At 39.1% G+C, this 23,805-nt stretch overlaps 2 protein-coding genes across 2 annotated transcripts; one reads left to right on the top strand and one right to left on the bottom strand.

Annotated features, from left to right (window-relative positions):
• Positions 1–832: 832 nt before the first annotated feature.
• On the top strand, positions 833–9,569 carry LOC108764266 (uncharacterized). The gene is made up of 8 exons (XM_018512406.1): positions 833–1,080; positions 1,605–2,138; positions 2,227–3,245; positions 3,319–4,186; positions 4,457–4,806; positions 5,184–5,550; positions 5,740–5,810; positions 5,961–9,569. Exons 2-8 carry the CDS (start codon positions 1,686–1,688, stop codon positions 6,928–6,930), a joined length of 4,098 nt encoding a protein of 1,365 aa, XP_018367908.1. The 5' UTR covers positions 833–1,080; positions 1,605–1,685; the 3' UTR covers positions 6,931–9,569.
• A 3,569-nt stretch (positions 9,570–13,138) lies between these two features.
• LOC108764262 (juvenile hormone acid O-methyltransferase) lies at positions 13,139–22,505 on the bottom strand. The gene is made up of 6 exons (XM_018512402.1): positions 22,479–22,505; positions 18,453–18,603; positions 14,516–14,687; positions 13,791–13,923; positions 13,571–13,703; positions 13,139–13,320 (listed from the first exon to the last, which is right to left on the bottom strand). The coding sequence occupies exons 1-6, from the start codon at positions 22,503–22,505 to the stop codon at positions 13,139–13,141; spliced, it is 798 nt and encodes a 265-aa protein (XP_018367904.1).
• Positions 22,506–23,805: the final 1,300 nt, after the last annotated feature.

The raw sequence follows: 23,805 nt of genomic DNA, 5'->3' as shown, positions 1-23,805 counted from the left end.
TTTTGATTAATTTAATAATTCAATGGAAGCATGAAACATTATATAAAAGAAACTTAAGATTACAGTTGTTACAATTCATTTTCAAACTTTGATATGAATAATTTCAGTTTTTCTTCAATATACAGTGTCTCAATATTTTTTGGTTCAATTTTAACAGAGATTCTTTGACTAATTTAAAATAAAACTTTTCTCAAGTAAAATTTTGAAGATCATTGTTGCAGTTTTTTATCCTTTAGTAATTAAGTTTTGAATTAAAGGTTCCAAAAAGCAGTGTTTAGTTGAACTTAAATAATACGTTTAATAAGTGTATTCTATGTTACTTAATTATTTGAAAATGTAGTTTGAGAAAATTTTATATTTGTCCACAGATTTAAAATTGTGAGCAGACTAACAACGAAATAAAAACCGAATATTTCTTTATACAATCCTAAAGTTTCCAGTTGAACCCCTTAAGTCCTGATTTACATATTTTTATTTTTCAGTTCTTCCATCATCTACAATCATCATACTTTTATAACTCGAAATCATTATTTTCTTCATTTATATTACTCAAAAGAGAATTCAAGTTGTCCCAAGAGATATTACAAAATCAGGTCACAACTTGTGTGACATTTCGTATTAGGAAGAGCTCAAGAAATCCGTTCTTTTTTAATTCATAGGATACTGTGAGAGACATTTATAACGGGCGTCAGCAAAATCCACGAGTGTTAGTGGCATTGTCAGAGAGCCGCCGATACACGCAAGGACACACGTACACCAAGGGAGACAGGCGCAATACATGAGTATGCCACGAGCGCGCTCGTGTGGACCACAGGATGCCACAGGGGTGAAATTTAAAGGGAGGGGCTGCTCTCGCGAAAATGGCCGTTACACACGGGGTAGATCGTCCGGGGGTGGACAAGTGACGGGTGGCTCATCGTCCGTGTCCTCCGCACCGACCAATTGACCGAGTGCCTCGCGACGATTAACACGGTTTACCCGATCGACGGCTATTATGCGGCGGTGGCTAAAAAGCGATCCCTGCTCTGCTCTTCTTAAACCCCCACCAGACGCGCGACCTTCTATCCCTTCCGTCAAGAGGTAAGGTCGTCTCTGTTTTGTGCATTCTCGAAACGCGTACGGATTACAGTTCTTAGAATGTGATTTAGAATCTCTTCCCTTTGAAGTGTGTGTACGTTGTAACGCGAATCTATGTGCTTGTTGTGTCGAAAAAATTATTTCGACAAATGCAAAAAAGAAAGTGGAACAGGGTAACTACCCTTAGCAGGTGAAAGATACTGTTAGAAATCTTTTACTTATTAATTGTTGATATTAACAAATTATTGTTTAGCGTTTCCTTCGTAGTACATACAAAAATGGATTACTTTTTTAATATATATTTATAACAGTAAAAAATTAATAATTATAAGTATCTTGCGCTGAAAAAATTCTTCATGAAGTATAATTAAAAAATGATTTGAATTATACATCATGCACACATACGATAAAATTAGTGAAGTGCTAACAAATATTTGTTAATAGAAACTTATCTGCTTTATGTATTAATATATTAATGACACACATTTTAAAATAGTATTTTTAAATGAAAATATTTTTTTATACAGATTAGGCCCACGCTTCAGCAATGTACATCAAAAAAGCTAAATAGAAAAAGAGGAAGGGGAGCATAAGGAAAACTGAGGAAGATGCCTAGCTCCTATACTGGAGTTGTAATCCTCCTCTTGTTAGGGACTTCTGTGTCAGTATCCGGTACCGCGGATGCTGCCAAGTCTCTGAGAGCGGCAAAGGCTAGGCTCAGATCGTCTTACGCATCGTGGCGGATAGTGGTATGTTTAACTCAGCCTCAGACTCCTTTCAAGGCAGACGTACAGAAAGCATGGGAGGAAGCGAGACTGGAGTCTTTTCATGCGGACATGGATGTGTCATATATAGAAACAAGGATGACACCCATGACAGATTCCTTGTTATATCCCTTGTCAGTGTTAAACAAATTTTGTACAGACATCGAAGGCGGAAAGACAGTATTAAGCCTTATTATAGGGGGAGGATCGGCAGCCAGATTTCTCGTTACAGCTGCTGCCGCCTTGAACCTTCCAGCTCTGTGGTTACCGTTTACGCACAGAGACTTTCTTCGCCAGGTACACATTCACATTCACGCACTTTATCGCTTATATAATTACGACGTCTTACAATGTAACGATAAAAGCGATTACTTTTTGTTTACAGGGAAATCTTGGCCGGTTTGAGAACCGTATAGGTTCGAGTCCCAAAGAAGTCGGAGCAGCAGCTGCCGCTTTAATGCATCGGGCTAATTGGCATGCGTTTACTCTCCTCATTGATACTACCCTCCTACCCGTCACCCATCTTTTACAAACGAATCCACCAACGTTGACACCTCGTGCAATTATACACCTTCCGACAAACGACAGAACTCTAAGATTAAGGCTGAGGCGGGTAGCCGAAGAGAGTGGCAGTGGCGGAGTCGTAGTAATGGCCTGCGACCTGAACAACGCCCGGAAGATTCTTGGTGCAGCCGGCAAGTTCGAGATGCTCTCGGGCAGATTCTTGTGGCTCTGGCTAGATCTTAAGGCGGAACTGCGACCGAACGAGCCCAACATCATCAGTTCGCATCTTCTTCACAGTTCGCGTGTCGCCGTTGCAACCAACGAGAATTTACCGCTGTTGGAGCGAACGATAAATCTCGCGTTAGACGATAAGCGACTGCCCTCACTGAATCCGCTGCCGAGTCTGGCCAACGATATACATCGGTTGCAAGAGTATAGATGGCGAGATGAAAAGATCGTGACCAAGCGAGAGGATAAAAGCTTCAATTTTGAGGACGAAGAGGAGGTCGTGAGACTCCCAAGTGACAGGGAACTTAATTCCAAGAGTTTCATGCCGGTCGGTATGCTTGCGCTCAGACCGTCTGGTATCAAAATCATGGGCGGTGACACCATACTGACTAGAATGCTGAGAGAGACCTCGCAGGCTTTGGACGAGACTTTCTTGGAAACAAAGACGAGGCTGGGCCGTATGCGCGAAGCGCAGATCAAAGAACACTTTGTACCAGAATGCTACTCGGATCGTAATGCTAAATTCATGAAGAGCGACGCGCGAGAAAATGTATCTGCAATTTTGACGAGTAAGTTGAGGAAATCCATGGGACAAATCTCCAAGGACAAGGCAGAATTCCAATTGCTGAATTTGCAAGCCGTCAGGTTTCCCGGGAATAAGACTCAATTAAGGTTCAACTTGTTCTTAAGATATTTGTATCTATCGTTAGAAGATGGAATAATCAATGTCATCAATGTTTAACAGGTGGACTAAGGTCGGCACTATCAAGGGAGGCAGGGAAGTCCGTTTAGATACCATAATCTGGCCGGGTGGCGGCATCATGCCGGCGTATCTCGAACAGGGCGGCGAAAAGGTCGGGATGCCGATTTATAGTATCGTGACCGCGCAGGCATCACCGTTCACTATGATTACGAATTTACAAGAGGGTTTCTGTTTGCGCGGCCTCACCTGCCGGCAGGGTAAAACCGTGATGTGCTGTTACGGCCTGAGTATGGACCTGCTGTCTTTGGTGGCGCGCGAGCTTGGATTTCGTTTTAATCTATATCTAGCGGAGGACGGATTGTTTGGCAAACGGAACAACCGGAACGGCACATGGAACGGCGTGATGGGTGAGCTGGTGTCTGGTCGGGCACAGCTGGCGTTTGCGGCCTTGAGTGTATCTACCCATCGTGCCAAAGTAGTGGATTTCACCACGCCGTACTACTTCAGCGGCGTGAGTTTTCTCACGGCGCCGAAGCTACGTTCTGAGATACCGCTATTTGCGTTTCTGTTCCCGTTCAGCACGGAGCTGTGGATCGCCGTATTTACGTCGCTGAATCTCACTGCGATCGCCGTCGCTCTCTACGAATGGTTTAGCCCATTCGGCTTGAATCCCTGGGGCAGGCAGCGCAGCAAGAACTTCTCCATCGCCTCTGCGCTGTGGGTGATGTGGGGGCTTCTGTGCGGCCACCTCGTGGCCTTCAAGGCGCCAAAGTCTTGGCCTAACAAGTTCCTTATTAATATTTGGGGCGGCTTCTCCGTTATCTTTGTGGCCTCGTACACGGCTAATATAGCTGCCCTTATCGCCGGTCTCTTTTTTCATTCTGCAGTGAGCAATTATCATGATAAAAGCGTGAGTATCTTTATAAATTCACAAATGTTTATGAACGATAAGAATTAATGTGTAAGAAGTAAAAGGAAAAGAATTTCTGAGAAAATAATAACTATTTTCTGTAAATTATTTAATAATTGTTCACATAAAATTCACATTAAATATCAATATTATTTAATATATGTCTATATATAACGATTTTGAGGTTTAAATAGCAAAAGAAAATATTTATTTTGTTCTAGTTTTCGGTCGTGTGTATGGATTTAGATTTTTTAATATATTATATTACAGTTGTTGTCACAAAGAGTTGGTGCACCGAGAGCTTCCGCGGCCGAATATTACGTGCAGAAAGCGAATCCGGAATTATGGTCCCACATGGCTCGATATTCTTTGTCGAATGTCGCCGAAGGTGTGGAAAAATTGAGAAACGGCACCCTGGATATCTTAATCTCGGACACGCCGATTCTGGATTATTACCGGGAGACCGACAACGGTTGCCGCTTGCAGAAAATCGGCGATACTATCAACGAGGATACTTACGCAATCGCGCTTACGAGAGGACATCCCTTGAAAGAAAGCATATCTAAAGTTATAGCGAATTATACAAGCAACGGGTTGCTCGACATTTTGCAAGAAAAATGGTAAGCGATGCGCAAAAATAAGTGCAAAAATTGGATAATCGATATCGGTTCGCGTACGATTTTTCTTTTTATTTGCGCGATAACAAGAGCGTAATAATTACCTTAGACGAAAATACATTAGGTGATAAATAAAGTCCGACGCGCAGAATATTTGCGCTATGTGAGAAAAACATAAACATGTTATTTATCTCTTTAAAAACTCATTTTGCATTATAAATTTATTTATTAATTTTATATTTATTAGTTTGATATATTTTATATGTTTTTTTATATGTTTATAAAATTTTTATATGTTTATAACAATGAGATCGTCAGTATTAAAAAAAGGTATTAAAATCAGTGAAGTAAACATTTTATATAAAGCGAGCTAATTTCAGGTACGGCGATCTACCTTGTCTGAGCGGTCGAGCAGGAATGGACTTAGATTTTGATCCGGGTGGTCAACCCAGGCCACTGGGAGTTGCATCTGTAGCTGGAGTATTTTGCCTACTCGGGATGGGTGTGGTACTTGGATCCATTATATTAGCGGGAGAACATCTCTTCTACAAATACACGCTGCCGCGATTACGGCATAGACCGGAGGATTCCATCTGGCGTAGCCGCAACGTCATGTTCTTCTCGCAGAAGCTGTACAGGTTTATCAACTGCGTGGAGTTGGTCTCGCCGCATCATGCCGCTCGCGAATTGGTGCACACGGTGCGACAAGGCCAGATCGCATCGCTTTTCCAGAAGAGCGTTAAACGAGTGCGTATCCTCGATTTTTTAAACGACCCACAAGTTTGCGAATTAAATGTGATAATATAAAAATTGAAATCATATATTGAAAAACTTAGAGATATAGTTTTTTTTTTTATTTAAAAATTTACGTTTGCATACTTATGGATGGTACGCTTCTTTTAATTTTTAAATATTTACACTGTTTCCATGTTCCAGAAGGAACATGAACAACGTCGCAGACGTAAGAGCAAAGCACAGTTCTTTGAGATGATTCAGGAAATTCGAAGGTAAGGGAATACAATTTTTAAGCTTATCAAAAGAAACAATTTTTTTTCTTTGTTGATAAAGCCAACATTTTTTCATAATCACATCAGAATAGAACAATAGAAGAAAGTATCAGAGTGCAAGAAACTTCTGAATATTTAAATTTCTTTCAGAGTACAACAAGAAGAAAAGATCGAGACGGTACCTGAGGAGAACGATACCGCCAAGACTGCGAAAAAAGACGAGAAATTGGGAAAAGGTAGAGAGAGGAGTCGCAGCAAGAGTCCGTTGATGCCTCGAAGTCCTAAACGATCGGAGAAGAGTAGAAGCTCGACGAACTTGTCGGCATCTCGTCTAGGATTGTCGCCGGTGAGTCTCGACGCGCCGATGAAGCCGCGCGAGTTCACGCTCAGCAGCACTAATTTGCGCGCGAGGAGTCCACTAGAGACGGTAGGCCGTAGATTGAGCCACGGAGACGGCGGATCGCCGCCACCGCGTCTTGCTAGCTTCGGCGGCAGTGCGACTCTGCGTCCGTTAGCACCTACTAGAAGCGATTCGACCAGCGGTGGCACACCGACCATTCGTCGTGACTCTGCCGCTGGGGGCGGCGGCGTGCCAACGCCGAGATATCCTCGCAGTCCGGCCAAGCGAGGCCAGTCCTTCCCGGTATTCGCCACTTTGAGACCTCCACACTCGGCTGGCTACCAGTCCAGGAGCCCGCTATTGTCGCCGAACAGCGAACTCACATCCGCCATCGGGAGAAAATTATCGCGCGAGTGGGGCTCCGGGACTATTGACCTCACCAGGTCGTCGGAGGCTATAGGCAGCGGTAGTGGCGGCGGTGGAGGTGGTAGTCGTGGTTCAACGTATACCCTGAATCAGGAAATGACGCTTTCCTTGAGTCGTTCCGGCGAGGAGAAGACCCAGGAGGAAGCGTTGTCGATCAAGAAGCCCATACGACGCGCCAGGAGTCACGAGAATCGCGACAGTAGTAAGCTAATGGCAGATCTGCCGTCGCCGAGATTGACCCAGCCAGTGGTGGGCGGTCAGTTCGTGAGCGAGCGAACCAAGAAACAGCTGGATTCCGAGCTGAAGGCCATTCTAACTGCCAGGGCCCACCACCGCGACCTGCATCCTCCTTGATAGGAGACCGCCCCATATTAAGGGAGAGTTCTTGAAAGCAGTTCGGCTTTTGGAGGATTGCTGAGCCTTTGAGGGGCTTTGGTTGATTTTAAGCAATATCAGATTTATAGGTCAATTTGTTAGAGGAATCCGACAATTTATCAGAGAAATTAAGAACTAGCCACAGGCACGGCGATGCGAGTAAATGGGAAGAATTTTCTGCTGTTGAAGTGGAGGGGAGGGATGAGATAAAGAGGACGGAGAAAAGATCTCTTTGATTGTTCATACGTTGTTACGTACATTGATAATATAGGATAAACAAAAGTGCTATAAACTCTAGTAGTGATGTCTTAAATAGGTAGCGAGACACATACGAGTACTAAGATATTTTCTTGTTGACATTTTAACTCTACATTAACCGGCAGCCTGGGGTGAGTCTCTCTCGATTGCTATGGTACCAGATATTGTACGCTGCAGCGTTTCTCAACTCTGATCTTCGACGAATTCCGTCACGATCTTAGTACGTAGTGGGTAGAGCTCTTTCAAAAATTATCTCAAAACCAGTTTATGCAAAAAAAAAATGACATTCATCAGGTCAGGTCTGTCCAAGTTTATCGAGCGGGTCTCCATCCGCAACCATTCGCACCACTGACTCCCAGCGACGGCGATCGATTAGCCGTACACCAAGCGCACGAATACAACGAACACGATGATTTATGAATGCAGCATCGGGCATCTATTCCCATTTATTGTTTCTTTCTGGCGGTGACGATGGAGAGACGGGGGCATTTTGCTCGCGAATAAAAACTCGGACAGGCCATGCATACTAGGATAATTCGTCCCTTCGGGGAGTGTAAATATCTCGAGACATAGACTGTCGTTTCTTCGATCTCTCGTCTGTACTGAATATTGTAAATACGGCGGAACTCTTATTCCAGATACCTCGTCATAGGCAAGGCGTAACGCGTAGCGAAAGTTGAGAAACGCTGATCTACCGAACCTCGTCGAATTGGACTGCATACTGCCACTTTAATAATTTCTGTGACTGCGGAAGGAGAGAGACTCGCTCGATGGACTCTCGGCGTAGAATGACCACTTAACGCGAGATAATATGTATTAAATCTTACAATTATCACGCATAGGAAAGAAAGGATTTGGAGGTCTGACGGAATTCTAATCGAGTTAACGTATATATTCGCTGGTTATTTGATACCTGAAATCGGACAAATCGGACCCGGCAAGAGGACTGGGAGTGAATACCTAAACTAAGAAGGATTCTTTTTCGCAGCCACAACGTCGCGAATCCTTCGTGACATCGCAATTATCTCCTAAAGCAGTGCCAAACGTCAGTATTAACTTCGTGACTCAGTATTAACTTCGACTTTGTTTGCTTTAATCCGACATGAGAGATGTGTAATAGAATGTATATTTTAGCTAGATAAGCGCCGGGGTCCGGTATTATGCGATAACTTTGCTCGTTCGTTCGCTGTGCGACTTGGTAAATCTCTGACCTCGTGGTTGGCGAATTTATCGATTTCTTCCGACGGTTTTACTAGACTGATAGGCGAAATTTTATTCAGGAATTGTAAATGAAACATTATCGGAATTGAATAATTGTTATTGATCGATGTGCATGTCTCCCATCTTCGTCTATCGAATTCTTTCGATTCACTTGATGAAAAAGGGGGCGAACTCACGTCTAGTCTCATTATTATTCAACTTAGATAGTAGAACGTGGATGTGCGTGGGACTAAAAAGATTTAAAAAAGAAAAAGGAGGAAGACGAGATTCGATTTAATTAATTTAAAGAGAACGGGAAGATTTATATGAGCGAGGCCTTAGAGGAGTAGTCGTATCCGCCCAAAAAAAAAGATACTTTACTTAAAACTAGTACTGTACTGTACTCGAATATTTCACTACATTATATTGTACGATAGAGTATAATATAGACTTATTTAGTTTCATAGCTCTCCTCGGTAGAACGCTATTGTATTCAAAAAATTTAAACTAAATTCCTCGTCGAGTCCTTAGTGGGTAGGTCTCTCCGTGTGTGAGTGTACGTGCGACTATTTTTCCCAGGAACGCGGCGGCGACGGTCGCCGACGGTCGAACGCGGACGAGCCGCCGTGGGAGCAGATTATACTTTTCCGGTAGAGCTAGAGCGTCATTGTCCTCGTTAAGTAGGTCGTGGCTAGTAATCCCGAGGGTGGTTCCTTCGGTCCTATGTGCGTCAATTCGACGCGACGCGATGCGTTTTGCGTCGCGTCGCGTCGCGCCGGAGCCGCGCGTTCGAAATCGATGAAAGTGTCCTGAATGATTGCACCTACGAGGGGGTCACCGCACCCAGGGTTTGCGCTCAGCGAAACTCGCCAAGCGTTTTTACGAGCGCGTTAAACGATTCCGCCGATGACACACGCACACGCATGCACGACACGCCGCGTCTCGCCTACGTTTACTAAGACACGTGGTGTCTTATCACGTCAAACGCACCACCACTCAGCTCTCGCTCGCTTCTCTCATCGACCCTTCAAAAACTTGCTCGTTTCCGTCATATCGCTGGGCTAATTTGCCGAAGGAGAAGCTGAAGTCCGGTTCCACCGATGTAAGATTAACTTTAATCTCGGTTCAATTTATTACTCGTTATCTTGTTTTAATTCTAATGCCCGTTTCTACTAATGAGATTAACTTTAATCTCGGTTCATCTTACTCGTAATTCTTAGGCCCAGTTTCACAACTCACGGTTAACTCTTAACCGAGGTTCAATTTATTTCTCTTTCCAATTCTAGAATAGAACGTAGAACTAGAAAAAGATGAAGAGATAGTTAAACCGAGATTAATATTAAACTGTATTATATGTATAGTAGAAATGACCGGTATTAGAAAAAGATAAACGGTAAGTTAAACTGAGATTAAAATTAATCTTATTTAATTGGTGGAACTGGACCTAAGACGGACCTTTTACGTAAACCATTCACGGCAGACTATATAGGCGTAATCTGTGCTGCAATTAATTCAGGAAGTGATCAAAATACAAACATATAGGGGGCCAGTCTAGAGTCACCCGCGCCTAAAGAAATCAAAGATAGACTTATTAAAATTAATTTATATAAGCTGTAATTCTCCTCGTAACGTGTGGGTTCTTCCAGTAATTTAGTTCAGTAGAGCTCTCTCTCCACCCCCTTCTTCTCTCTTTGTTTTCCTTCGCGTTGTTTCGTTCTCACGAGCTGGGGAAAAAAATCCCCTTCTGATGTCTCTCTCTCGAGGATGTCCCTTGTACATAACGTGTCTTCTATTAGATACCCCCTGAAGGAACACTATTGCACTGAATTAAAGGTCGAGCCCCCCTACGTCTTTGTGCGCCAACAAGAGCCTGTTAAATGTCACACGCACGGAAAGATAAGAGCAAAATGTACTTATCTCGTTGTCATCGTCGTCTCCGCGACCTTCTTCTGAGATGCAATTCCACGCGGTTGCAACTCTGTCGCGATAACGACGAATGCCGATGAGCGTTTGGAATCATCAATTTCTAGATGTAATCTCAGCGTAACAATTCTCAGAGAGAGAGAAAGAGAAGGGAAAGAGATGTACACGGATGATAAGCAGAATCTTAAAATAATTTCCGAGAAACCGTCACTCTAATTAAATAAATAATCTGTGCTCTCTCGTTCGATAACTTACAACTATTCTTTGAATGTTTACCATCAAAAGTATTCTTCGAAGTGTTGATCTCATTGCAATATAGCTGTACTTATTATATATCCATGTATATATATATATGTATCTGGAATTGCCGGCCTATAACGATAAATGAAGATATACTACATTCCACGCGTTTTTCTCCGTGATACATGAGTTTCCAGTGTACGATATCCGAGATCGCGTAGAGTGCACTCGCTCTTCTCTTTCCACCATTTCTCCGCGCATCTCGTGTTCTCGACGACGCGACGCGACGGTGCGAGGGAGAACGGGTACGGCCCGAAATGCATCACTTATGCGAAGAAAATCGTAAGATTGTCGTAAGTCGACGTAATAGATGACGAAAGATAAGTAAAAGGAAAAAAAAAAGAAAAACACTCGCGGAAAAGACGAAAGAGGGCAAACGAATACACCAATTAGAACAAAGGAGAGTCTGTAGGTTCCGAGAAACGCATTCACGGCGGATTGAGTTATCACACGATCGATTCACTCATTATCATTATCGCGTTGATTAATGGCATCATATTAATTCACTCACTAACGGGCAATAAGATTATTCTACAAAGCACTGCCATAATTTGAACTGTTGTTACGTTGATTTTGGAATCCTGCCAAGTAATACCACTATTTGATATTGTCGAACGAACGGATCCTATCCTGCTAAGTGATGAATTAATATGCAAATGTCTCGCATGCTGCTGTCCAGTGTTTACTCCGCAATGTTTATCTTTGCAAAGCGAATATCGCTCTATATTCGTGAATGATTAATTTTGCGGCGCTTATTATATCTCCAGTTATCACTTTAAAACGATTTCCAATATTAATTTTCAATAACGCAATTTTTTTATTTTTTGTCTCCATAGATAGCTGAATTTATCAGAAATAGATTTCACAAAGTAATTTTCACCACAAATTTTATTGGCTGTCAGCGGAAATAAAATCTGCTAATGGAACATTGCATTACCAGCAGAAATTTCCTATTTCATAATCATTTAAACGATATTCCATTTAAATGATTTTCATTTAAATAGAATATGTTATGTATTTTTTTTTTTTGGAAATAATAAATTCTGCTCGGTTTCTGCTGACAATCTACCATCAAATTATATCGACAAAGACACTGCAGTGATGCCAAACTGGCAAACTGTTAGCATGTTAACACTCTTACTTGAAATGAAAGTAAATTATTATACTATTAAGTTGCATCGTCTCCGTGCTCCTTAACGCGTCAACGCACAATCGCGACAAACAATACCGAGAAATCTCCGTCAGCTATTGCAGCTATAAGTTTTCCTTCCAGTATGCGACGTCTTGATTTATTACTTGGTAAGGAAGGATCGGCTATAACGTAATGTAACGCGTTAGACTTTACGGAATAATTAATCATAAGAGATTAATATAGCATGTGGCTCTTCCGTTTCGTATAACTGCAAAAAAATGGGTTACCGTGGCGTGTACCTCGTTTCTCGACGCTGCACATTATTAAATGCGAACCGTAATGCGCATAAGGCGATAAGTTTAATCCTCGAGCAGTCGTAATTATCGGGTCGTTTTTAACTTATTACTACTCTACTTTCTTGGTGCATTTAATGACACGATGTTACAACTTCACGTGCGAAACAGAGATGGTGCAAAACGACGAAAAGCGAGAGATCCCAGTTTCCAGTATCAATATGAATATCAAGAGCGATATGAAATATTCTTCTAGTCTTGAAACATGACACTTCGAATAACTATTCGTTGTGTTTGTGTTATGAATCGCTTGAAGCATGCCCGATAAGCCCGCATATGCTTCGCGATAACGTAACTCGAGGATTAAATGAACGTGCTAAGCCAAGATTTTACACGTGGAGGAGACGATTTGGATTACGCGTCCGGCTCCTCCGATTAGCGACCGATAGCTCGGCGTCGTAGCACATAAATATGATGAACGAAGAACGAAGGAATAAACGCCACGAGGATCCCTTCCAACCGCGGTGACTTGTTGGCGTACGACATTAGGATAGGTTCCTCGTAACCTACCTCGTCTCTCTTGTTACGCCTACTGCTACACTGTTATTGTTGATGAAAACTCCATATTAATAAGAAATAAATATATTATCTCAAAGCGTAGTTATATAATATATATGTACACACACATCTCATCCTCGTTTTAATTTTGTTAGATAACGAATAGTGTTAAGAGTGATTGCGAAAAATGAAAGCATTCCAAGCAGAAGAACAAATCATTATGATATCAAAATGGTGTCAAAATGACTCCAAAATGATAATTAAAAGTCATTTTTCAATCATTTCCGATTTATTTTAATATCATTTTGACATTTTCGTGACTTGTTCCTCTGCTTGGAATATTCTCAATTTCCTCTAAATTTAACAACCAAATTTTCTCTTATCTTTTATCTATAAATGTACAATATTTGACTAATAAGTATATAATAATAAATCGGCCAATAATGAATTTTCTACAAATAATTCAAATAATACATACACGTAATTATTACACGATATCACTCATACATGATTATTATCTATTCTAGGTTTTTCGTGCGTTCACTATTAGTACTTTGTATGTGTCCATCGTCAGCGATTTATCATTATGCGTGTATTTTCCTTTCGTCATTTTTACGTATTCGCCTATAAACTCCTTCTTGAAGTTCTTCGCTCGATCAGATGGCATGTCGTACATAAATGAAAAATCAGACATAATAATGAATGCTAAAATCACGAAAAGAGGAGTAATGAAATTAATGTGAATTTATATTTTCTTCAATTAAGGCAAAAAATTTATGTCGTAAACGACACAAATTCACAATTTCATGCCTGTTTCTATCAGTATAGATTAACTTTAATCTTGGTTTAACTTACTCTCTCTTCATCTTTTTTTAATTCTTAGAATTAAAAAAAGGTAAGATAGTTAAAGATTAAATTGGCCTACATTGGTAAAAACGGGCATGAAAATACTTACGCAATGTATCGCAAAGACTATCGATGTTCACATTCTGGGTATTGCAGTAGTAAACCGTAAATCCGATGCTCCGAAGTAATTCTTTTAACACTATGTGAGGCGTGTCCGTATCTAGAAACGGCACGTTGTATTTCTTCATGTCCCACGTGAAAACAAAGCGTAACGATTAGCAACTCAGAAAAGTTATAACTGTAAAATAGCTTTAAACAGCGATACTCACGTACAAATACGATGCAAAGCGCTTGTTCTCTACCATAATTTCAATAATTTTAAACATTTCGTGAGAAAATACCCATACCATACAGAAAGTCCCGCCAGGTCGAAGTATATTGTAAATGTTCTCAAATCCCTGTCTGCCAGCAGAGAAACGTGATTATTTCCTAGAATCTGCAATCTATATTACATTCTCGAGCAATGGTATTAAGTCAACATGTGAAACTCGAATCAGTTTTACTTTCGAAATGAGTTTTATCGCGTTACGGAAGTAGGGAAATACTTCGAAGGATTATCTCGTGCAAGTTTTATAACACTTGATTGTCATGATAATAAAATCAAGATGACTCGTCAAATCTTAGATGTCATCTAAAACTTTATATAACGTCTTGATGAAAAGTTTCAGAATGATTTCAACCAAACTTCGATTAACTTAATTAGTACTGTTTTTTAAAATAATACAAACAAAAGTAAATTATTTAATTATTACAATTAATTAATAGAATTATGTTTAACGTTTCGAAAAAAAAATAACAACGAATATTAGAAATTTTGTCTTGAGATCAAGTTAGCCGCTGATTATATAAGTTAATAAGAGTTTGGGGTCGAAGTCATATCCTAATAACTCTTATCAAGAGTTCATGTATATATAAATGGTGGTCAAGATAATATTATCTTGATTTTACCATGATAATCACATGTTACTTGGGTACGAGATGAAAAGTTCCTTACCGGATATCATTGCAAAAATCCAAAACAGGAAACGAATACACGACGTCGAACTCGGCGATGTATTTCTCGGGCAAATCTTTTATCTGAATGTCCAATGTCTCGAATTTGAACACCTCGTCGATAGCAAACGCCCTATTCGCATACTCGACGATCTTTTCGGAAATGTCCGTACCTTTGTGTACAATTCATTAATGCCCATTTCCACCAATGTAGATTAACTTTTAATCTCGGTTCAACTTACTCTTCGTCTTTTTCTAACCTTTAGAACTAGAAAAAGACAAGGAGTTAGTTGAACCGAGATTAAAGTTAATTTGCGTTGGTGGAAACGGGCATAAGTGTGATAATTAACCGAGTCACCTATACTCTCTAAAACTTTTAGAGTGAATTTCACTCTTAAAGATTAAAAATTGAGTTACTCCTTTTCAAGACTGACAATTTTCACTCTTTAAGAGCGAAATTCTACGCCGAAGAATTCAGAGAGTACGATTTTGTCACCCTTGTCCTTCTCTTCTCGCCTATCATCACTGCACCTTGATGAAGAGTCGACAGGAGGAAGTTCCTTGCTACCTCCCCGTAAGCGGATGTTTATACATTTCCCTGATACGTAATTCAATTGACACAATTTAAAGTTTCGGAGGAAATGATTCACATGGCGTTTCTGCATATGACAGTACATGAACGGATTCATTACAGTTTTAAAGAACTAGAAGGAACTGCAATGACACACACATATATAATATATAAATTGCAAAATTCCTCTAATCTAGGCCTGTAATGCCCATTTCCATCAATGTATAGATAACTAATTTATTTCGGTTCTAAGAAAAAGATGAAGAGTATAATAAAGAGCGATTAAAAGTTAGACTCTACATTGGGTGAAACGGACATGCACACTACACAAATAGAATTAATGATCAAGTCCAGATTCCGGAAAACGTAAAAATGTAATGTGGATCGAGGATCGCGAGGAGATTTATGTGGAGGATTTGAAAGAGATTTTGCGAAACGTACGATGCTATTTAAAAAAAAATACTGCCTTTTGAAATCAGCCGATTCCCTCATTTGAATATTTGTATATTGACGAGAGTAGGGGAGCTATCAGAATATATTACTTATTTGTGTGCAAAAAAACGAGAAGACGTCAAGTTTTATTGCGATTATTCTCTATAGTACAATAAATCAAACCGCAGAGTCCTGTATCCGACTGTAATTGTATCAGACTAGTATTTAATTTATTCTGGAGATTGTTGAAATATGTCTTATTAATTATTAATATAATACGATCGATATTCTATATACAAAATATGACAATTCGCAGAATGATACATCGAAAACGGACTGCTTTCTCAATTTGAAAAAAAACTTATATGAGGTATCGTGAAGAAGTTCCCCAGATAGCACGGAAAGAATTCTTTTTATTCCCGATTTACGAAACGAATTCCTGTTTTGTTTCATTTCTATTCTGACTGTATTTCTAAGATCCGATCGTGAATGAATTTCATTGGTAACCTTTAATCTTTAGGTAACCATATATTGTGAAAATGGGCCTAAGGCTGGTATTCGTAGTCGAGTCTTATTTCAAGACCATCTCAAGTAATATCTTAAGACGCTAATGCAGCCTTCTGATTGATTCGTGACTTTTTAAGACCGTACTTAAGACGATCTTGAATATAAGATCTGACTATGAATACTGGTCTAACAGTTCCAAAAGATTTCACTTTTACGTCACCAATTATGAGCTCTTCTTTCAGATTCAAAAAGTACTTACATTCTTTTTCTAGTCTTTTTCTATTTCTTAATTTTGTATAAGAATAAATCATACTTTGATAATTATGCAAATTAAATATTATTTTTATTAAGAGTAACATATACAAATAGATGTATTTGTATACATATATTTTTGATCGAATTCATTTCGAACAGATTACTCTAACTCATAAAAAATTTAAGAAGGTGAGTACACTTCGAGTTAAAAAATGGATCAGATGTGCTATCTGGGTTTTTAGTTCACTTTATAAATAATTTCCTTTTCTAATAGTTAAGTTTTTTAATAGTTGAGAATAGTAAAAAATCGTAAATTACAGACAAACTGTATAAAATCAATTAGACTAAAAATGTGCAAATAAATTGTAAAATAATTGTTAGATGTCTCTCTCTCTCTCTCACTCTCTCTCTCTCTCTCTCTCTCTCTCTCTCTCTCTCTCAGAATAATATTGTGACGAGGGAAAAATATCTTGTTTTCAGCAATTTTAAAAAAATTTAATTAATATATACTCAGGTAACATTCGATTAGCAACGCTCGATAAAATGAAGATAACGTAATTTTGATTGAGACTTAGTACGGAATTCATAGATGTTGCTCAAGACTCGAGATGGTCTTAAGCTAGTACTTGAACCAATCAGAGAGCCGTATTAGCATCTTAAGACATTGCTTGAGATTAAGACCGGACTATGGATTCCGGTCCCTTAATGAAAGTTTTTTTGAATTTTGACATATATTATACATGTTAATTGAGTTACTTGGACAATGGTGGAAACTAAATTTCGTTATATTGGAAGAAATGTCAAGGATAGTTTACACGAAAAATGATTGCTTAATTTGAAAATTCATAAAAAAAAAGTTGCTTAATTCGATTTAATATCATTAATAAAAGAATAATGTTAAATTGTTAATATTGTTATTAGAAATATCTTATCGGTTTAATAGAAATATATCGTTTTATTCTCTCGTCCGATTTTCCAAGAGGGATATTATATATGTAGTACATGGCGAATAATTCGAGCTGTATCGATAATTCTTTTTCTTTAATACACAGAGTGTTCAATGAAGACGTTATTAGAATTTTTGTTTCAAAATAATTTCAAGAATCTATCTTTAAGGGGATCCTAAAGACGATTAGTTGCATATTATAAAATATGCACTTACACAAACGACTTACGTATCATCGACACATCACTATACATACTACTACATCAATATCTTACGCACCACATAAATTTTCATATAACAATAACGTTTTAATTAGACGTTTAAGTCCAATTTTAAGAATTCTACGTTGTTTTTTCATGCAAATTACTAATCTGTGGACTACTATTTCGTAAATACAAATTGCACAGCTTTTATATGAAGCAAATGTTGTCACGATGTAACAGCTCCGGAGCGTCATATTGGACTAAGAAATGGTAAAGACATCGATCAATTTCGAAATTTTTTGCCGTTTTGCAGCATAAATTCTACCTCACAAACATGTACTATTAATGCGTATAGTTTAATTCTGGAAAAGGATTTTCGAATCAGTAAAAGGGGGAAAAAGTAATTGTTATACAAAAATTATGTGTCGTATTACCAGTTGTCACGTTCTAGACTTGAGGGAGCATCGCGGGGACGGAGGACGCGGAACATCGAGCTCCTTTTAAATCAGATAAATCGGTGAGAAAGGAGATACGAGAATCGGGGCCGGGCAGAAACTGAGATTCCTTGGTTTGGGAGTCGCCTTTACGCGACAGGATTATCTCTTTCAATATGTATATATTTATATAAAAAAATAAAAAAAAGAAAAAGAATTAACTACACTGAAAAAGAGAGTGGCTGCTGCAGCAAATTAGATGGTAAAATATGGCATAGCATTTTTAATTGGCTGCAACAGCCAAGTTTTGGTTGCTACAGCCAATTTTTGGTTGTGTTAGCCTATCCGTAATGTCAATATAGGATTTCAATTGACTGCAGCCAATCTTTTCTTTCAGTGTATAGCATGATGCGATCAGCGCCTTTATTATATAAAAAAAAACAAATAAAATAAAAGCAGAGGCATGAGTCAGGCAGAGTGAACGCGATTGCGGAGGCGGCACTACCCTTATAACGCGAGTCACAGAAGTTCCCTAATTCGCGGAAGGGCTCAGTAATTTGACCGCGACGGCAAAAGATCCTGATAGTTACCCGGTACCGAGTGGTATTCGGGACGATTCTGAATACACTGGGGGTCGAAAAACACGCGCGAGTCGAAGTTTATCACCCTGTGGTATTCACGCACTAGTGCGTGCAACGCCTGCTTCCGACTGACCCGCCGAACCCAACCCAGAATCCACCCCTGCGAACATATTCTCTAAGGCAGTCTAAGATATTACTCTACTTCGCTGAGTGGGAGTGCACTAATCGACGACGGTATTTAACTGAACGCAGAGATCGCGAAGTCCTACGCTAACCACAATACAGTGGTGGAGTAAGGGAAGAGAAAAACCAGAGCATCCCCTGGTTCCGATTATTTTTTTTGCGGAACATATATAAGGTCTGTTCTTTTTCGTTGAACTTTTGTACTAGTTCATCTTTCTTCTACTTCTTTCCTCCTGAAGATAAAAGGAAAAAAGATGAACTGATGCAAAAGTTCAGTTAAAAAGAACAAGCCTATAATTGAGACAATAGAGAATAATATAGACGACTTTAGGATCCTCTTACAACTTATTCCACAAATGTGCTTTTTGCGTCCTGTTTCTTGCATTTTGCTATTTTTTTAATTTTTATCCCATTTTTCGTTTTCTATTGTACGAGATGAAAGTCAACAAACTTTGGAAGAAACAATTAGTAACACGTAGCTAGACATACAATTCTTGATCGCAAAAAGGGAGAAATCAAGAAACAGGAAACAAAAAAACAATAGATTTAAACGTTATTACAAGTGAACACTCTGTATACATTTATATGTAAAACAGCGTATAATATACACCTATAAGCGAACAAACACCGAATAAACCGCGATCGCGAACATTCATTGACTGTGTTCAGAAGTGGCGTTTTTTCGTTTTTCAACCAGAAGCAACCACGGCTAATGCCCAATTTCTTCACCTCTAGATAACTTTATCCAGGAGATATCTTCCAGAATACAATGGAGATATCTCCTAGATAAGGGGTGCTTTCCAGCAAGGACACAATCAAACATAGTGTAACACAGTGAATCGTTTCATCCTTGTTTAACGTAAGCAAACAACAAGGACGTATGATTCACTGTGTTACACTGTGTCTGACTGTGTCCCTTGCTGGAAAGCACCCAAGGTTATCCGCAACTTATCTGGAAGGGAAGAAATTGGGCATAAGGCTATCTTCGTCTTTTGATTTCTGAAGACGAAGATAGCCTTAGCTGTGGTAGTTTCTGGTTAGATAACGAAAAAACACCCCAGATATAAATACCAAGCGAATTAAAATCGAACATTCGATTCGCGTTTGACTTGCTTTCCTCATGAAGCGATACATCAAAGACAATTCGCGATGTAAACATGCAAAGCACGTGTTCGCTGTTTGATTGTTCGTCTGAATCACCCCATAACTTTTTTTATATACTACATATGTTATATCTGTGTCGTAAAATTATTGAAAACTCCTCTTTAAATGAAGACTATATACTTACTAAACTAATTTTATATGTTTACTGCACAATGTAATTACGTCACTTTTAATTTTTTTACAAGTAAGGGGCTCCGCACAATAAAAGGAACAGGGAACAGAGAACAAAGAATAAGAATTTCAACCTATTAGAAATCATGTATTGTGAAATACACACGGCGTATTCCACAATACATGATTTCTGATAGGTTGAAATTCTTATTCTCTGTTCTCTGTTCCCTATTCCTTTTAATGTGTGGGGGCCCTTAAAAGTATCAGTCTCAAGCGAGGTTACAGCGATAGCGACTCAAGATCGAATGAACATTCGGCCCGTATTTGACGCGATTGTTCGAGAAAAAGGTACCAATATCTATGAATCTGGAAATCGATCGTGTGACTTTCCCTAGGGCGGAAACGTGAAAAGTGAAAAATTTTTCGCTTGTATGTGTACGTGTATAATCAGATCCTAAGAGGTTGCAACCCTTTTTTTCGATGGGTTTTAGAATGCAGCCTATTCACCGGGCAATTGGTTTTTATTTGTCGATCCATGAATAAGAACCAAACGCTCGTGAGTAAGCTGCATTCTGAAACTCATTTAAAAAAAAGGTGTTGCAACTTTTTAGGCCCTGACTATAGGCCTCTTTTTGGCTGAATTTTTGCATCAGTTCATCTTTCTTCCTTCTCTCTCCAGGAAGAAAGAAGAGGAAGAAAGATGAACTGATGCAAAAGTTCAGCCAAAAAAGCAAGCCCTATATGTATATGTTTATACACTGTTAGAAATGTAACCATGAGCTTCCTTTACATGTAAATGAAGCTCGTGGTTATGAACGAAATTAAAAGTAATGAATGATTTAATTGAAAATTAAGTTACAGTAGTTACTTAAATCTAATGAACATGTACATTAAATTTATGAAGTGTAATGTACTTTTCAGTTATACAATTTTATGAAAAGTACATTAAATTTCATGTACATGTATACAAATATACTTTTTAGTTGTAAATACATTAAATTTAATGTAATGTCATGAAATTAAGTTCAAATTGTGTGTGTAACTTAAAAGTATATTAAAATTATATTTCATGAAATTTTTAACAGTGTATAATACATATAACATAAAAATTTTCACGTTTCTGCTCTAGAGAAAAATTATATGATCGATACCCCCCCCTACAGCACAAAAGTTGCAGCAACAATGCTGCAGCATTGCAACAATATTGCATGTTGCAGCAATATTGCAGCGTTATTGCAGCAGTATTGCTGCAAATTCTGTACCTATTCTTGAAAAGTATCGCATACAAAAAACTAGAGAAATGCTATAGTATATGTAACGCATACTATAGTATTTCCCTAGTTTTTCGTATGCAATACTTTTCGAGAATAAAAACACGGCCAGGGGCTCTATTCTTGAAAAGAAACGTATGCGAAAGTCTAGGGAAATGCTACAGTATACGTTACGTATATTATAGTATTTCCCTAGAATATTTCATATACGTTTCTTTTCAAGAATAGAACCCCTGTCCCTGAACGTCCGAACGTTCGCGTTCGCTGTTCATTCGCTACCCAATCAGCACACAATATTTAAAAAAACATTTTTTAAACATTTATTTAATATTTTTACATTAAATAAATATTTAAAAAATATTTTTTAAGTATTTTTTAAATATTATGTGCTGATTATTGAGTAGTGTATATACGCGGCTTAATAGACATTATCCACTTAAGGTACAAATCCATGCAGCGGAATAACATAATGCGGAACGAGAGCGGAACCAATCTTAAGCTCATTCCGCTGCGGAATTTTGGGACACCCTGTATTATAAAATATAAATTGTTGTACCGACTGAAATTATCATGTAAACTGTTCTCTGGGTTTTGACTTCGACCAAACGAGGGCGACACGCTCAAAATTGAATCGCCTGTACTCCAAGAATTGCCAGAATAATTTCATTTCTTTGTCAGCAATCTCTTATCATCATCTATCGCATTAAATTCGCCTCGATAGCTATTCGATGCGAATAAAACGGTGACGATAATCCACGTGACTTAAAACGACATAAATTTCAAAATAATTCTTTTAACCTTTTCACGGGAGATCATTATTTTTCCTCATTAATTTTTCCCATCGATCACGATGAACATGTCATAAATAATGGTCGGTGGCATTTTATGGATATATTTTGGTTCTTCGGTAACGCAGCATCGCGCTCGCCGTCTTCCTCTCATTTCTAATAAAAAATTCCGTTTCATTTGCCGCGGATATACCCGCGAGGAAATCGCCGCGATTAATCGACGGTATCTCGCGCCGTCCCATCGAACGGTCAACCAATTCGGCTTCTCCAGACTCCGGATGCGGAACAGCTGACTCGGCTAAGCGCGCGGCGAAGAAGTACCGTTCGCTTGATTACGCGCGAGATCGAGGCGAGCCGGCGCGGCGGGCTGCGAGCGGGCAAAATTTGCAAGTCATTCGAGTCATCTACGGTCACGATTGCTGTTTCACGGTCGGATCCGTCGCTCGGGGCGGACGGGGACGCGCGCGGAATTTTTCCCTCGTTGTTGTATCTATATAGGATGAGAGGACGGAATGTACCGTCGTCATTTCTGTGAAATCGGCCATATCTCGTTTGAAAGTTCCCACCTGAGGAACACGCAAGTCAACAGAAATTCAAAATGACCTTATTCTGATTCTTAACGTTAATAAACAGTCCAATTTTGTAACAAAAAATGATTATTTTAACTTTTATGACGTCAAAATAAAGTCATTTTGACTTTCTCTTGACTTGGTGTTCCTTCGGTTACGGCATGACGCGGAAAATTCGTTCGGAGTGTATCGGTCATATAATTTTTTCTCAAAAACAAAATGTGAAAAGTGAAAATTTTGGTGTACGTATGTACGTAGATACATATAATATATACAAAAATATTTTCACTTTTCACGTTTCCGTCCTAGAGAAAAAATTAATCACATGATTGATTCTCAAATGTAACATCTGTGCTTGTTACCTAGAATCACGTTAGCTGCATTCAGCAGAAAAAGCAGCTTTATGACTATTGTAAAATTAATTTTTTAATATAATTAATCTTTGTTTTTAATTCTTCACTTGATCTAATTGTAATAAAACAAACGTATTAAATGTTACAGTAATTGCAAAGCAGCAGCTTTTTCTGCTGATTGCAGCCGTTTCTTCCGATTTTTACTTCTGTTGAAAGGGTCTAGCAAATCGATTATAGTATATTCTGAGACGAGATGAAAATCACAATAAACAAATTTATTAATTTCAAGATACATAATCTAATTTCCAAGAAGTCAATTAATTATCGTGTATCTTGAAACGAGATGAAGGAATGAGAGAGAGAAAGAGAGGGGAGGAGGAGAGAGGGAGGGGGAGGGAGAGGGTGGGAGAGAGAGGGGGGGGGAAGAGAGAGAATTACAAAAGTGAGCGAATTTAGCAGAATATTTATAATTCCATTGTAAACACCTACTGAATAATTTGCTCACTTTGTAATTTTCACTTTATTATAAAAACACACAATCGCAAGCTCCGGACAGTTGGAACTTCTTTGTCCTATAACAATAAGATAAAAAATCTATAAGATTCCAAGGAGATTTCGAGATCGCGAAATACATTCGCGGACGGAGTTCGCGTCTTCGACGGATTTCCCGGAGTCTCCTCTCCGACGCGAAACGAGTCCGCGAGCATTTAATTTCACGGAATCGGACAGAGAGACTCCCCCGATTTCCGTGTCGCACTCGCTGAAATCTCGGGGAAGAACCGGCGCGGTCGCTGAAAACCATCCTTAATTCTCTGCGCCGCTGATTTCTCTTATTACTTATTAATTACTCTTAAACGCGCCACGCGCCTCACCGTCCATCGCGCGATTCATCGGCCGTATATATATTTATTACCGAGTCACCG

The sequence above is a fragment of the Trachymyrmex cornetzi genome, unplaced genomic scaffold (genome assembly GCF_001594075.2).
Source record: "Trachymyrmex cornetzi isolate Tcor2-1 unplaced genomic scaffold, Tcor1.1 scaffold406, whole genome shotgun sequence".
NCBI lineage: Eukaryota > Metazoa > Arthropoda > Insecta > Hymenoptera > Formicidae > Trachymyrmex > Trachymyrmex cornetzi.
Note: the sequence above shows the minus strand (reverse complement) of the source record. Positions and strands in the feature narration are given on the sequence as shown.

Bases quoted from the DNA above. Each gene is read 5' to 3' on its own strand.
- LOC108764266 (XM_018512406.1), top strand. From the start codon at position 1,686: ATGCCTAGCTCCTATACTGGAGTTGTAATCCTCCTCTTGTTAGGGACT. The intron at 4,807-5,183 runs GTAAGCGATGCG...AGCTAATTTCAG, and splicing joins GACATTTTGCAAGAAAAATG to GTACGGCGATCTACCTTGTC. The intron at 5,811-5,960 runs GTAAGGGAATAC...AATTTCTTTCAG, and splicing joins ATGATTCAGGAAATTCGAAG to AGTACAACAAGAAGAAAAGA.
- LOC108764262 (XM_018512402.1), bottom strand. From the start codon at position 22,505: ATGGCCGATTTCACAGAAATGACGACG. The intron at 14,688-18,452 runs GTAACTATCAGG...TTGTACACAAAG, and splicing joins CGAATACCACTCGGTACCGG to GTACGGACATTTCCGAAAAG. The intron at 13,924-14,515 runs GTAAGGAACTTT...CTCTGCTGGCAG, and splicing joins GATTTTTGCAATGATATCCG to ACAGGGATTTGAGAACATTT.